This window comes from Artibeus jamaicensis, unplaced genomic scaffold, assembly GCF_021234435.1.
Source record: "Artibeus jamaicensis isolate MK-2021 breed Jamaican fruit bat unplaced genomic scaffold, CSHL_Jam_final contig_233, whole genome shotgun sequence".
NCBI classification, from domain to species: Eukaryota; Metazoa; Chordata; class Mammalia; order Chiroptera; family Phyllostomidae; genus Artibeus; species Artibeus jamaicensis.
In genome coordinates this window covers 44186265-44199292 of record NW_026521486.1, presented here as the reverse complement: position 1 = coordinate 44199292, position 13028 = coordinate 44186265, and the positions used below count along the sequence as shown (strand labels likewise).

The 13028-nt window shown below is 36.6% G+C and overlaps 1 protein-coding gene across 1 annotated transcript in view; it reads left to right on the top strand.

Moving 5' to 3' along the window:
* ADAMTS20 (ADAM metallopeptidase with thrombospondin type 1 motif 20) overlaps nucleotides 1-13028 on the top strand; it is a 165952-nt gene that overhangs the window by 62127 nt on the left and 90797 nt on the right. The window contains exons 5-11 of the mRNA XM_037162336.2: nucleotides 1409-1492; nucleotides 2040-2164; nucleotides 3798-3838; nucleotides 6374-6479; nucleotides 8245-8391; nucleotides 9299-9440; nucleotides 11052-11156. Coding sequence (XP_037018231.2) covers nucleotides 1409-1492; nucleotides 2040-2164; nucleotides 3798-3838; nucleotides 6374-6479; nucleotides 8245-8391; nucleotides 9299-9440; nucleotides 11052-11156 — 750 coding nt within the window. The remainder of the gene's footprint in view (nucleotides 1-1408; nucleotides 1493-2039; nucleotides 2165-3797; nucleotides 3839-6373; nucleotides 6480-8244; nucleotides 8392-9298; nucleotides 9441-11051; nucleotides 11157-13028) is intronic.

Below are 13028 nucleotides of genomic sequence, written 5' to 3'. Positions count from 1 at the left end.
TTTCTGCAGTAGATATATTTTTAAAAGTTGCATGGAAAATGAACATTTATCAATTCAGCTATAGATTTCCACAGCTCCCATTTTAAAGGGAGCAATACTGCAGTGCTAACAGACCTGTTTGAAATCACCAATCATTTAATTGGCCCCACCTTAACCTCCTCTCAAACCCACTGGGTGACCACCACTCTTGCCAAAAAAATGCCACCCCCAAGGCCAAAGGCATCATTCCAGGGAGAGATGATAAACCTGTGTTTGTGGCTGCACGGCTAAACCAATAGGGAAGGCACAGGACTGTGTTAGTTAACCCATGCTGACCCTGCAGAGGTGCGGTGGCCCTGGTCCTGGTAGTACTCTGTGTGGTGCTGGAAGCAGCAGAAGCAGGTATGTTATTCATCGGACTAGATGCTGAATACTTATTAAAATAACTGAAAAAAAGTAGCACTTCATGAAGTAATTGCTGTCTTGGTTCGGGCATGGGTCCAGGATAAGGTGACCCAGGTTTCTGAAGCACAGGTAGTCTAGGTCCTTAGAGTTAAGTCACTAAAGGAGTACAAGTCACAGGCATTGGCCATGGAAGACACTCCTACTGCAGTTGTAACACCCGTGATAGCTGCAAGGAGAGGCTATGCATCAGTGAGGTGGAGAGCACGTTAACTATGAGTCACAAATGGAGCCCTTGCTGAGGGCCTCATAGACTGCATTCTCCAATTTTGGAGACTTAGGAACCAAGTTGTGACCCATAACCTCTTCTGTGGCTTTATACGATTCTGGATGAATCCATCTCCACAGGTTCCAGTAGTGCTAAACATGAAAAATTATAAGCATAATTATAATTGGAAATATGCAACCATGGCAGAAGAGATCAGGTAAAACTCTACCAGAAAAGGATAGATGGAAGTATGTATTTATCATGTAGTATTGTGGGCACATAAATTATGGATTGTGACACAGAATGAAGCGAATTTCTTGCTGAATCATCCAGGAAAGTATTTTCCAAGCTCTGATGCATATTCAAATCGTATTAAAATATGGAGTTTTGACTGAATAGTCCAGAGTGAGGCCTGAGATTTTGCCTCGTTCCGTGTGATATGGATGCTGCTGGTTATGGACAAACTGCAGTAGCAAAGGTTAGGATACTGGTTCTCAAATTTGGCTTCACATTGGAATCATTAGAAAAAAATTTCTGAGGAATTTTAAAAGATATTGATGACTGAGTCTCTCAACCCTCAAGATTCTAACTTAATTGGTAAAGGATGTGGCCCGAGCTTCAGGATTTGTGAAAAGCTCCCTCGGAGACTCCAATCTGCAGCTAAGTTGGAGAATTGATGCTCTTGGACTGGTTTCAATTTACTTTTGAAAAGAAATATTCATTGTAGACATCTAACCCTACATTCTTTTACCCTTGCAGGTTGCAGCAATCTACAAGGACTCAAGTATTGGAAATCTTATAAACATAGTAATTGTAAAATTAATTGTAATTCATAATGAACAGGTAAAAAAAGTTCTAAAATTAGTAATCTTAGTTGTAGTAGGCTCCTGGCATGAAAACAAAAATATATATATATATATATATCTACTATGAAACTTACTAGAAATGAGATACTTTCAATAAAAGTTTATGTTTAAAAAACTTGATTTGGAAAGATTTTTCTGTTGTGATAGATATAAAATCACAGCAAGGAAGTCACAAGTGTTAATAAACAATTAAAGAATGTAAGCTTGAAAACATCTAGAAATTCATGTTATAAACCTTCGGTTGAAAGATTTAAAATAAGTTAATGTTTAGAAGGTAGGTTTTTGATTCTAAATACTGGATGGTCATATTGAGAAGTCTACTTGGATTCAGTTTGGAACACAGTGTTGTAAATATTGCTAAAATGTGTGTGGGATGCAATGGAGAGAGAATACCGCTAAGTTTGCCTGTTAAAATGCTACTTGATAAATTGCATGGACCCTAACAAGCTCCAAGGGAAAAAAACACCAGGAATGTTTTTGCATAATACTGAATTGGGCTTTTTTTCTTTTTCTTTTTTGCACAGGAAGGACCAGTCATCAGTTTTAATGCAGCTACCACATTACGCAACTTTTGTTTGTGGCAACAAACCCAGAATGTTCTTGACGATGCTCACCCTTCCCATCATGATACCGCTGTTCTTATCACTAGGTACAGTTTGGGAAACATAACACTTCTAACTGCAGTTTTACTTACACTTCTTCTCCTGTATGATCACTGATTCTTCTTGTTACCTTAATTCTTTATCAATATTAGACTGCAGTGTTCTATGAGAAGTTGTATTACAAAACGTCTTATTAAATGAAAGCGTTTTTCTATCCCTTCAGACTAGTCCACTACTTGATTCCTAGGCAATTAGCAGTGTTAGGTTGTTAAGTAATGGTATGACCTAGACAAAATAATCACCTTATTATATTTGTGGCAGAATAAGAGAATTAGGAAAATATTTTGAATTTAACTTAGGAAGCTGAGAACAGGTTTTGTTAATTTCCTCACTTGGTCTTTCAATCACTTGGAAAGAAGAGTTTAAATTTGATTGTCGGATAAATGTGGTCCTTCTACTTAAAAAATCTATTTTTTTTTTGTTTTGATGCTCAGTACATGTCTTAATTACTAGGCTGCTTTTGCTAGGGTTTTTCTCAAACTTAATTATTTGAAAAACAGCTTCTGCTATTATAAAAGATTATCCACTTTGCAAGCACCACTACACATTATTAATTCATACCTTCATTTCAGCAACATTGATGCTACCAGCAAATTTAGATTCTAGATTTGTTGGGTGTATTTTGTTAGTTGTTTGAGCAAAAGAAATAAATCTATCTCACTTGAGGGTGAAATGTGGAGAAATCTCAGCTCTATAGAATCCTGAAATGAACAAACAAGCAAGCAAGCAAGCAAAATAAAAACAAAGACACTGAAATAGAGAACAGGGGGACAGTGACCAGAGGGGAGAGGGGAGGGAATTTAAGGGAAAAAAGGGGAGGGATTTAGAGGAAGAAGTATAAAGGACACAGGGACAGCAACTAAGGTGGTAGAAATGGGAGGGAGGTGGAGAGCACAGGGCGGGGTGGGCTGGGATGGGAGAAATAGACAGAAAACTGTACTTGAAAAATAATAAAAAAAAGAACCCTGAAATGAAAACTTTTAGTCCATATGTATCTAGAGACATGTGGTCCATGTGCTTTATGCCTTTGTAAAACTAAAGCAGAATTGGCTTAATTTTATGCACAGTATTCTATTATCAATGTCCATGGTTCTGCCCTGGATTGTAGTGAGAAGCCAAGCAACAAAGACCATAGATAGATACAGCTTAAAGATGGGAGGGAGAGTGGGTGATAAGAGGAGACCATAAGGAAAGAGACAAGGGACTGTCAAATTAAATGGCTAGTGACTAAGTGAGGAAGAAGCAAAAACTTAAGCAACTTGGTAACATCTGTGAACATCATTATTTTGCAACAGAGGATAGTCAGTGAGGCTCATAATGGCATTCAGACATTAAGAAAAGAGTAAGTTATATATGCTGTGTAAGTAGAGGCAGATAGGTGGAAAATACACTTAGCTTTTCAGTGAACTTGGTTAAGCTTCATCTATTTACAGCAATCATTTTATACATCACCCATTGCTTACTGATCTGTGCAGCTCTCAGTTTAAACTCATTGAGAGCTTATTAAGAACTGGATTTTAGAAGTCAGTTTGTGGCACTAGTTAAAGCTTCTGATCCCTGTTTTGACTTGTTGCAAAAATAATTTTCTGAAAATGCTTCAAAATAAAATTTTTTTTAAAGGGAAGACATTTGTGGAGCACGAGAGAAATGCGACACATTAGGTAAGTTATTTTGTAAATTAAATATAGCCTACATAATTGTTTACTGAATTATTTAAGATGATGTTTAGATTATTGTACCTTTTAATCACTTTGATAAGCTGTCTTAATGGTTATAGTTGTCACTATTATTTGATTGTGCTTCTATAAAATTTAAAGTATAATAAGAGCTAATATGTGTCAATTACTAAATATCAACTGCTGTGCAAAGCTTGACATATTTTAAAGTGTTTTAATTTATAATACAAAATGGATTCATATAAAATAGTGCTTAATAACCTACATGCAAATTAAAAGCAAAATAATAAAATGAATAGCCACAAATCCGCTACCAGACCAAAAAGATTGAATTTATCCATACTGTGGGGGCCTGTGCTCAGTCCCTTGCTCTTCCACAAGAGGGCGCCAGTTCAGTAAATTTTGTATGTGCCAGCTCTTCTGACTGCCCATAAGATCCTCTCTTTGTTTTGGATAAAAGTTTTATTAAAATTATATCTTAATATAGAGTTCTTTCTATTTATTCTGCTTGGGATATGTTGTGCTTCCTATTATCTATTGATTAGTATCTTCAATGTTAAAAGATTCCCATCCTCATTCATTTTTTTGCTTGTCCTTACATTCTATCTGTTCTCTCATGGCACCCCAATTATATCTGTATTAGGTCTTCTCATTTGTATTCCATGCTTTCATTTTCTTCCTCATGATTCATCCAAGCAGCTCTAACATGCATTTTATTATTTGTGTCTTTGGCTGCATCTAATTTGATATTTCAACCATCCTCTAAATTTTCCATTTCAAGATATCTTTCCATTCAGTAGAATCTGGTTGGTTCTTATTCAAAATCTGTGTTCATTTTGTTTGCATTCTTTTTATATTTGCTCATATTTGTTAATTGCCTTTCATGTTTACTCAAACATTTCATTTGGAGTAATTTTATATCCACCTCTGACAGTTCCTGTATCTTAAATAGTTGAAGGCCAAATATGTGGTTTCTGCTTTCTCTTGTGTTGACTTGTTTGTGTGTTTGGCTATCTTTGATTATGAGCTCATATTTACTTAATATTAATCCATGAGATTAGGAGTGAACTGCTTAAAAAGAATGTACTTATTTCAGAGAGGATTTTCTGTTTTTGTTTGTTGGGTTGTTTTGCTATTATCCAAAGGGGGTTACAGACCAGAGTCCCTGACTTAAGGTGGAAAATCACCATCAGATCCTGTACCTTGCAGTTTTCTCCAGCAAGCTCTTAGCCCTGGATCATATTGCTTTAATTAGTGTTTGCTTCCAGAGTGTCTTCTATCCTTATCATTTATTGCTTACCCTTTAGGGTTTATCTCAAGTGTAAATGTGTGTGGGTATGCATGCATGTTGGATGAAAGGGGGGCACAGAGAGAATGTGTGTGTTCGATTTGGGGACTTGACCATTCTTGTAGAACATGTGAGGTCAGTATTCATTAAAAAGTAATTTTGTTAATCTAATTTCTTTGTGTTAAGAGGACCCTTTAGAAACTACTCTTCTACACATGTGGAAACAGACACCTGCTACTCATACTGCAGCAGACCTCATTCTCTTCCTGCAAACTGTTCTTTGGCTTTGTTAGGTCTGTTTTATCTAACAGGAATCCATGAAACATATTTTTCACATGAACTATGCCCTGTTGTCACATCCATATACTAAAAGTTAGGCATGAATATGTCTGCCACATCTTACTATTGTTTTAATTGATTTAATGATAGACATTCTGGATGGATCATGTGGAAGTGGGTGGTCTCCTGGTCCCCATTAGTTTTTTGTGGTGTTCAGCCACCCCAATGCACATAAATCATAGTGACATTTACAAACGTAAATTAGGAAAATGAAAGTGTTTTTATTATTCTTTGTTGAATCAAGGGTAATGAGAGCTGAAATAGTTACAAAATTAAGCACTTGTAATAATTCTTGTCATAAGCATGTAACATATACAGGGTGGGCAAAGATGGATTTACATGCATGTGAAACAATTAGTTCTTGGGTTAATATGCACTAATTATTGTACTTTCCATATGAGCAACTGTAAACCTACCTTTGCCCGACCCTGTATTAATTCATTTAATTATTGTGGTAACTGGGTAATTATATCTTGCCTTAAAACTTTAAAATTTAAAGAAAATTCATAGATTATAGTATCCCATGTTATTTTTTATTAATTGTTCTGTTACCAATTTTATTCATTGCTTTTCTTATAATCTACACAAATGTGGTCTAAAAGTTTATCCTTCCTGCAACAAATATTATTTTTCTTTTTTAAAGATAATTAATTTGCTCACCCTATTTTGGGGGGATTATTTTCTTTAGTAAAGGAGACCAAGAAGTTATTAAAAAGACTTCAACTGCAAAGAAGTCATTTTTTGTCTTTACCTTATAAAACATGTATGTACCATTAACAGCCAACTTTGCATTCATTTCTAAGTAGTAATGCCAATGGTAAATGCTTTAAAATTTAGTCCTCTATGATTTGATATTTCCCCTTTTGATGAAATACAAATGTGAAATTTTTCAGGCTTAGCAGAATTAGGTACCTTGTGCGATCCTTTACGGAGCTGCTCTATCAGTGAAGAGAACGGACTCAGTGCTGCCTTCACCATAGCCCACGAGCTTGGGCACGTGTAAGTACTGTCTGGCACCTCAGGACACGTCTTCTATTCATTCTATTTAGTGTGCCTAAAATTCCGCCTTCAACAAGTAATTAGCGCCTTCATGTCTTAAAAATATTTGTAGTGTAATTTGTATCTCTGAAATGCTAACTCGGGCTCTTTTGTGATTTGTGTTAGGTCAGACAGGCTGCACAGATCAACAGCCTAAGCAAAGAACTAGAACTTGGGAATTCTTTTATTTCATTTACTGTATTGGATTACATGACAAGCACTTGTGGCCTCTATACCTTGTTATCCTATACATGACCAGGTACTGTCTACCATCTTATGGGAGGGCCTATAGGGGCTCCTGTTTATGGGCAACTCCCAAAAATAGCTGTAATACCGACTTCTTTCTTGCTCTTATAGCTCAGAGCCCTAGCAGAGAAGGTGGCACATGGGAATTTCTTAATAATTAAAAGATTGAAAAAGTTTTTTTTCTCCCAGATCCATAGTTTTTTATTGTAAAAAGTTGGGATTCATGTATTTGTTCCTCTATTACTGAAAGTCCTACTGGGGCTCTGTGCTGTAAGGATGGAGGCCGTGATTTCCTGTGCACCTGTAGAGCCCCCATGGGAAGCCAGAAGCCTCTATACAAAGTCATCCTCCGTATGGTGATTCCGATGCACTCCCAGTTCTCCTGGGGTTGCTTGGTTAATGGCTGACAAGGAATTGAGTCTTGATTTGCCTCTTAGTTTAACTACCTTTATTTTTCCTGGTCATGCCTTGGCAGAATTAGAGTATTCCACTGGGATAACTCCAAGTGGAGATCATTTCTATTAAACTACTGCCTCTTCAGTTCCCTTTTAGTGTGGTTATATCTCATGAGCATGGGCAAGACGCACACTCAGATTAAGTTTTTTCCTCAAGTGGGAGGTTAGGATCAGGAGCATAATTTAGGGCCACAGACACACTGCAGTGACATCTGAAAAGCACTATTTGCTGGTTTAGAAGACTGTTCTTGCAGAGTGCATCATCTTAGATATTAATTTTCTTCCCGAGAAACTCCTTAGGTGTCTTTAGAATACGGGTAAGTAGTTGAACTTAAAAGACAGACTTTAGAACACACTCCAGCCTGCCAAGTACTTTCCACATTCCTTTTAACTGCAAGTTTGTATTTGGGTCCTCAGAAGAATGCATAGGGTCAGTTGCCAATCAGCTAATTATTCAATATTGCTCTTGTGAAGATTTGGTTGCTTTTTAGGAATGTTTTTATTACTCTAGTTTATTAATCATCATTTATTGATTATAGATAGCAACTTAGGCTGTTTCATATAATATAGGTAGACATCATAGACTGACATGGAATCAGTGATTAAAGAAGCCCTTTTGACACTGTACCAATAATCAATGGTCTGGAATTTAGTGTGGTATTGCCTGTACCTAATCTTTCCACACATCTAAGATATGCACGTTGAAAACTGCCAGTATTTTTATATGAGTGCTTTATTCATATTGTGAGGAGGTAAGTGAGAATACAAATATTTTATTGTTTAGATTCAGATGCCTTTTAGACTGCTAATGATCAAAATTAGCATCTAGTCTTTCTCAGAGGTTATGTGCTTCTTAATGTGAAGATAACCTAGTTGAATAATGCTTTGTGAAGAGATCAAGAATACGAATTTGGATGTAAGCAGACTTACCTGCATTTTATATTATAATACAAATTTAAGAGATCTGTTAGTAATGTTGTATACATATTTTAGTATCCTTTTTAAGTGTCTGTTTTTATTTTTAGATTTAATGTTCCCCATGATGATAGTTTTAAATGTAAGGAAACCGGAATTAAACATCAATATCACGTGATGGCCCCAACTTTAAATTACCACACGAGTCCTTGGACCTGGTCCAAGTGCAGTCAGAAATATATCACCGAATTCCTAGAGTAAGTCTGACTTACTGTTCTTTTAGTTCAATTACTGAACATTTATTAGATTATAAACTTTGAAATTTGTATGTTCTCTTAATGGGGTTTGATTTCTGTTTAGTTTTTTATTGTTTACATTTGAGCTTACATTCACTGTACAAATGGATGTTTAAAAACATGGGAAGAGAATTGTTTGCATTTCACTCCTAAAATTTTTGACATGTTGCAATTCATATCTAGCATTTTCCCTGCCATTTACCACTTTTAAATATGATCATGTACTCTAACATCAATTTGCAAGGTAGATAGTATCACTCTTAATGTACAGATGTGGAGACTTAGGGCCCAGGGCGATTAAGTGACTTGTCCGCAGGCGCGCATCCTGGGAAGTGGTGGAACCAAGAACGCAGTCCCCAAGTCACTGCCGCTGACTCTGCATCATACTCCTTTCTTGAAAAACCTCTTTGAGGTGGAGATGGCATAATACTACTTTTTGAAAGTCCTTCGTTTTGTTGTTGTTTAGAGCTATAAATGTACTTTCTCAAATTATTTGAAAATGTTTTTACGTTGTGACTTTTAGATGTAAGGCGTTACTGTCGGATAGCACAATAGACCAAAAGTATAGTATGGTCACCACATGCATGTCTGTTTCATAAATTGTATTCTGATGGATTTGTCATGGTTCTTTAAAAAAGAAATTGTACCTTCAAGGCCATAGTGGGGCTCAGATAAGAGCAAACATATAAGAAGTTTTTTGTAAACAGTGAGGGTTTCTTACTGACTTTAATTTGAGCTGGGTTTTAAATTATAAAAAATATTGATATTCTCTTTGGAAGTGTAGAAGTAGAGAAAAGGTGATAAAGAATCTTATACTGGTATGCATCTCTATATATTCACAATATTTTCTTTTTCACCACTGGTGCAGTACTGGTCACGGGGATTGCCTCCTTGACAAACCTAATGGAAGAATCTATGACCTGTCTTCTCAACTTCCTGGATTAATGTATGATGTCAACAAGCAGTGTGAACTTATGTTTGGTCCTGGATCACAAGTGTGTCCCTATTTGGTAAGAAAATCTTTGTCCTTTTGTTTGAAAACTACCATAAAGTTGCAGTTTGAATTTATTTAAAATTATATATTTTCTTGAAAAGAAGGCAAACTAAATATATCTTAAAAGTTCTAAGTGTTAGAAAAATTTGCTATTTGTCAGAAAGAGGTAAAAAAATGGCAAACTGTGGCAGGTACTGTGTTAGGTATTTATTTTTCCTCTCTCTTTTTTAATTTAATTATTGTTCAAGTACAGTTTTCTCTTTTACTCCCATCCCAGCCCCCCCCCCCCATGCTCCCCACCTCCCTCCCATTTCCACCCCGGTTAGTTTTTGTCCATGTGTCCTTTATACTTGTTCCCGTGAATCCTTCCCCTTTTTCCCTGAAATTCCTTCCCCTTCCCCCTCTTTGTTGGGTATTTAAAAATCATCTTTGCTAACTCTCACAAAATCCTGTGACGTAGTCCCATTTAGAAATAAAGCCACAGAGAAGTTTTAAAAATTAAAGGGATTTAAATATTTACTTTCAATTGATATTATTTTGGGGATGGAGGAGAAAATGAGGTAAGACATTTTTGTATTTTGATGATGAGTTGTATTAAGAGACACATAAATATAAGACTGCATTTTAATTTATATAGATTTGAATCGAGAGGAGTCAGATTTGGTGCCTGTTTTTAAGTGTGCATTAAACTATGTCTAAGCTATGTTCAGAATTTCTCATAGGTTGGGTAGGGGTAAGAATTGTTGGGCCAGCAATGCAACCTTATTTATTCATTTAAATAAAGATACATGCCCAGTGTTCAGTTAAAGATCTGCCACTTAATAGGTGCCATAGAGTAACTGCTTGTTGAATGAATGAATGAAAGTTACTGACCAGTGGGTGCAGGGACACACACAGCATACTCCACATAGTGAATATTGTTCCTAAAAGCTTAAGTTTATGGTCACAAATTTTAATAAGCCTTTTAACATGGGCTAGGGAGGATGTAAGGTTCACCTTACTTATTTTCTTTATATAAAAGATACATTTCTTTCTTTTTCCTACCTGAGTTAGACACTAAATAAACTTTGAATTTAAATTCAGAAAAAGAAAGGGATTATCTTGGGGATAGCTCCAGTGAGCGTCCATGGATTTATTTCTTGTGAAAACTTCAGAACCCTTTGTTCAAAAGTTGAAAGTCTGCATTATATTCACAGAACAGGACACCAGTATACATTATACAGTATTTCTATGTGCATTATTCATACATTCCACCATTGGATCAAAGAGGGCTTTTTGGAAACTCCTTGTGAATAACATCTCACAACAGAAAGTCCTTTAGAGAAATGTCTTGCAAAGAGAGAAAAATGTCTCACATAATTTTGAATATTTCCACTCCAATTCATCTCTCCCATTGTTCAATGTATAACAGAAATCTAAAAGTTTTTTTAAAACTACTGTTATTTTATATATTTAGAGGGAAATCAATGGCTAGAACTTACTTCGTGAAGATATTTTGCTGATTATTTCCAGCTCTGACCATGAAACTGGCAACTGTGTAAGATCAGTGTTTGAACTGCATTATCTTGAACCTGGTGGTTGTGGCATGCCTTTTACTCTCACTCCCCTGCCCCGTGTTACTCTGCAGAAGCAGTGCAGGCGCCTCTGGTGCACGAGCGCAGAAGGAGTTCACAAGGGCTGCCGCACGCAACACATGCCGCTGGCAGACGGCACCAGCTGCGGTCCTGGGATGGTAGGTTTTCTCCAAGGGTGAGTCTTGTGTCCAGATTATCCGAGGATGTGATGCTCTGAGTTTCAGCACTCTTCATCGTTTGCTGTGACCTTTTGTTCTGCTCATTGATTTAATGTTATTGCCATGTGTTTGTTTTTTTGTTGTTGTTATGGACTATGGTGTCTAGTGAATCGAAATGATGACCCATTTTTCAAGATCTAGCAGGTGAATATTAAAGTCATAGTTATTATGAAATAATTACATGTTTATATAGTTATTTAAGTATATTACAGTGTCTTTATTAAAAATGAGCATAGACACAAAGGTCCTACTATTTCAGAAAATTCCCAAATTCAAAGATGTTACCATTTCATACATTTTTCCCCATAAAATTCAGTTAAGCATAACTGAAAGTTTGAAGTGTCTCCTTTGGCTCTCATTAGTTCTAAACATATATTGAAATACATATTATATTATAATAAACTGCCTACCATACTACACCGTTACCATTCTAACATCATTCATGAACTTCTGTAAATCTGCCAACATGACATGCCCAGTGATAGGGCTCACCTTGATAATGACATGTGCCGTATGTGAAGATGCAGTCACCCTGAATTTGGTACTCAAGCGTGAAGGCAAGTTATTTTGGCCTTGGTACCCAATGTCACCTGTACTGAATACATTTTAGTCTGTTAGCCTCCTCTGAGCTACACCAGTGCAAAAGGAACACTTCTCAGCAGTGTGTCGGCTAGTGCTGCCGAAGTTCCCGTTAGGCAAAAGTAAAAACTTGAAGTTCAGTTTCCTAGTTGAACTTATGTCTCTACCACTTTTCGTGTTATTGAGATGTTTGTACCAGCTGCTGCCCTTTCCTTGTCTCACTTTTCCTTCAAAGGGCATGTTTTCCATGGATTTCATTCACATCACAAATTCAAGTTTTATCTGGAGTTTCAGCAGTTTTTGCAGTTGCTGAGATACACATTGAATCAAAAATCTAGTGGAATTCTTCAGTTTATGGATTTAAGATGGAACTGAATTTTATTTTTAAGATTTCGTTTATTTTTAGAGAGGGGAAACGAGGGAGGAGAGAGAAACATCACTGTGTGGTTGCCCCTCGAGTGTCCCCCACTGGGACCCTGGCCTGCAACCCAGACATGTGCCCTGACTGGGACTCAGACTAACAGTCCTTTGGTTCGCAGTCTGGTGCTCAATCCACAGAGGCACACCTGCCAGGGCTGGAACTGAATTTTAAAATTTGAACTTCACTTACAGTTTCTATTTGGAGAGTAAGAATTAATCATTAAAAAGAATTTTTTCTCAATTCTTGTGACTAGTACTTGTAACTATTTTGGGGGGTGGAGCTGTGGCATTTGTGAGAGTAATTGATGATCTGAGGGTAAGAGAGAAAAAGACCTCTCTGAATATTAGGAAGAAGATTTGCTCCAAAGATATTCACCCGATTCAAATCTAGGATTGGGCCTGAATGCCTTAGCAAATTTTAAAGTTACTTTATCCCATGGACATTCAGGCTTGATTTCATGTGGCTAAAATAATAACTGATATATTGATAACTATTAAGAGATACACACTGTGTGTAACTAATTCATTGAGCAACCTGAGTCCAGTTTGGGCATAAACATTTAAAAAACTGAGATATCTGAGTAAAATGCACTTATCTTAAGCATGCAACTTGACAGGTTTTACTGAGTGTGGATGCACACACAGCCAACATCCCTGTCGAGAAAGTTCAGTCTTGACTCTTTGTTGACAATTTCCCTTCTCTCCAGAGAGAGCTCCTGTCCATATTTCCATCTTCATAGATTAGTCTCTCTGTTCTTGATTTTAGTGTCAAGGGAACTAGTCTCTCTGTTCTTGATTTTAGTGTCAAGGGAA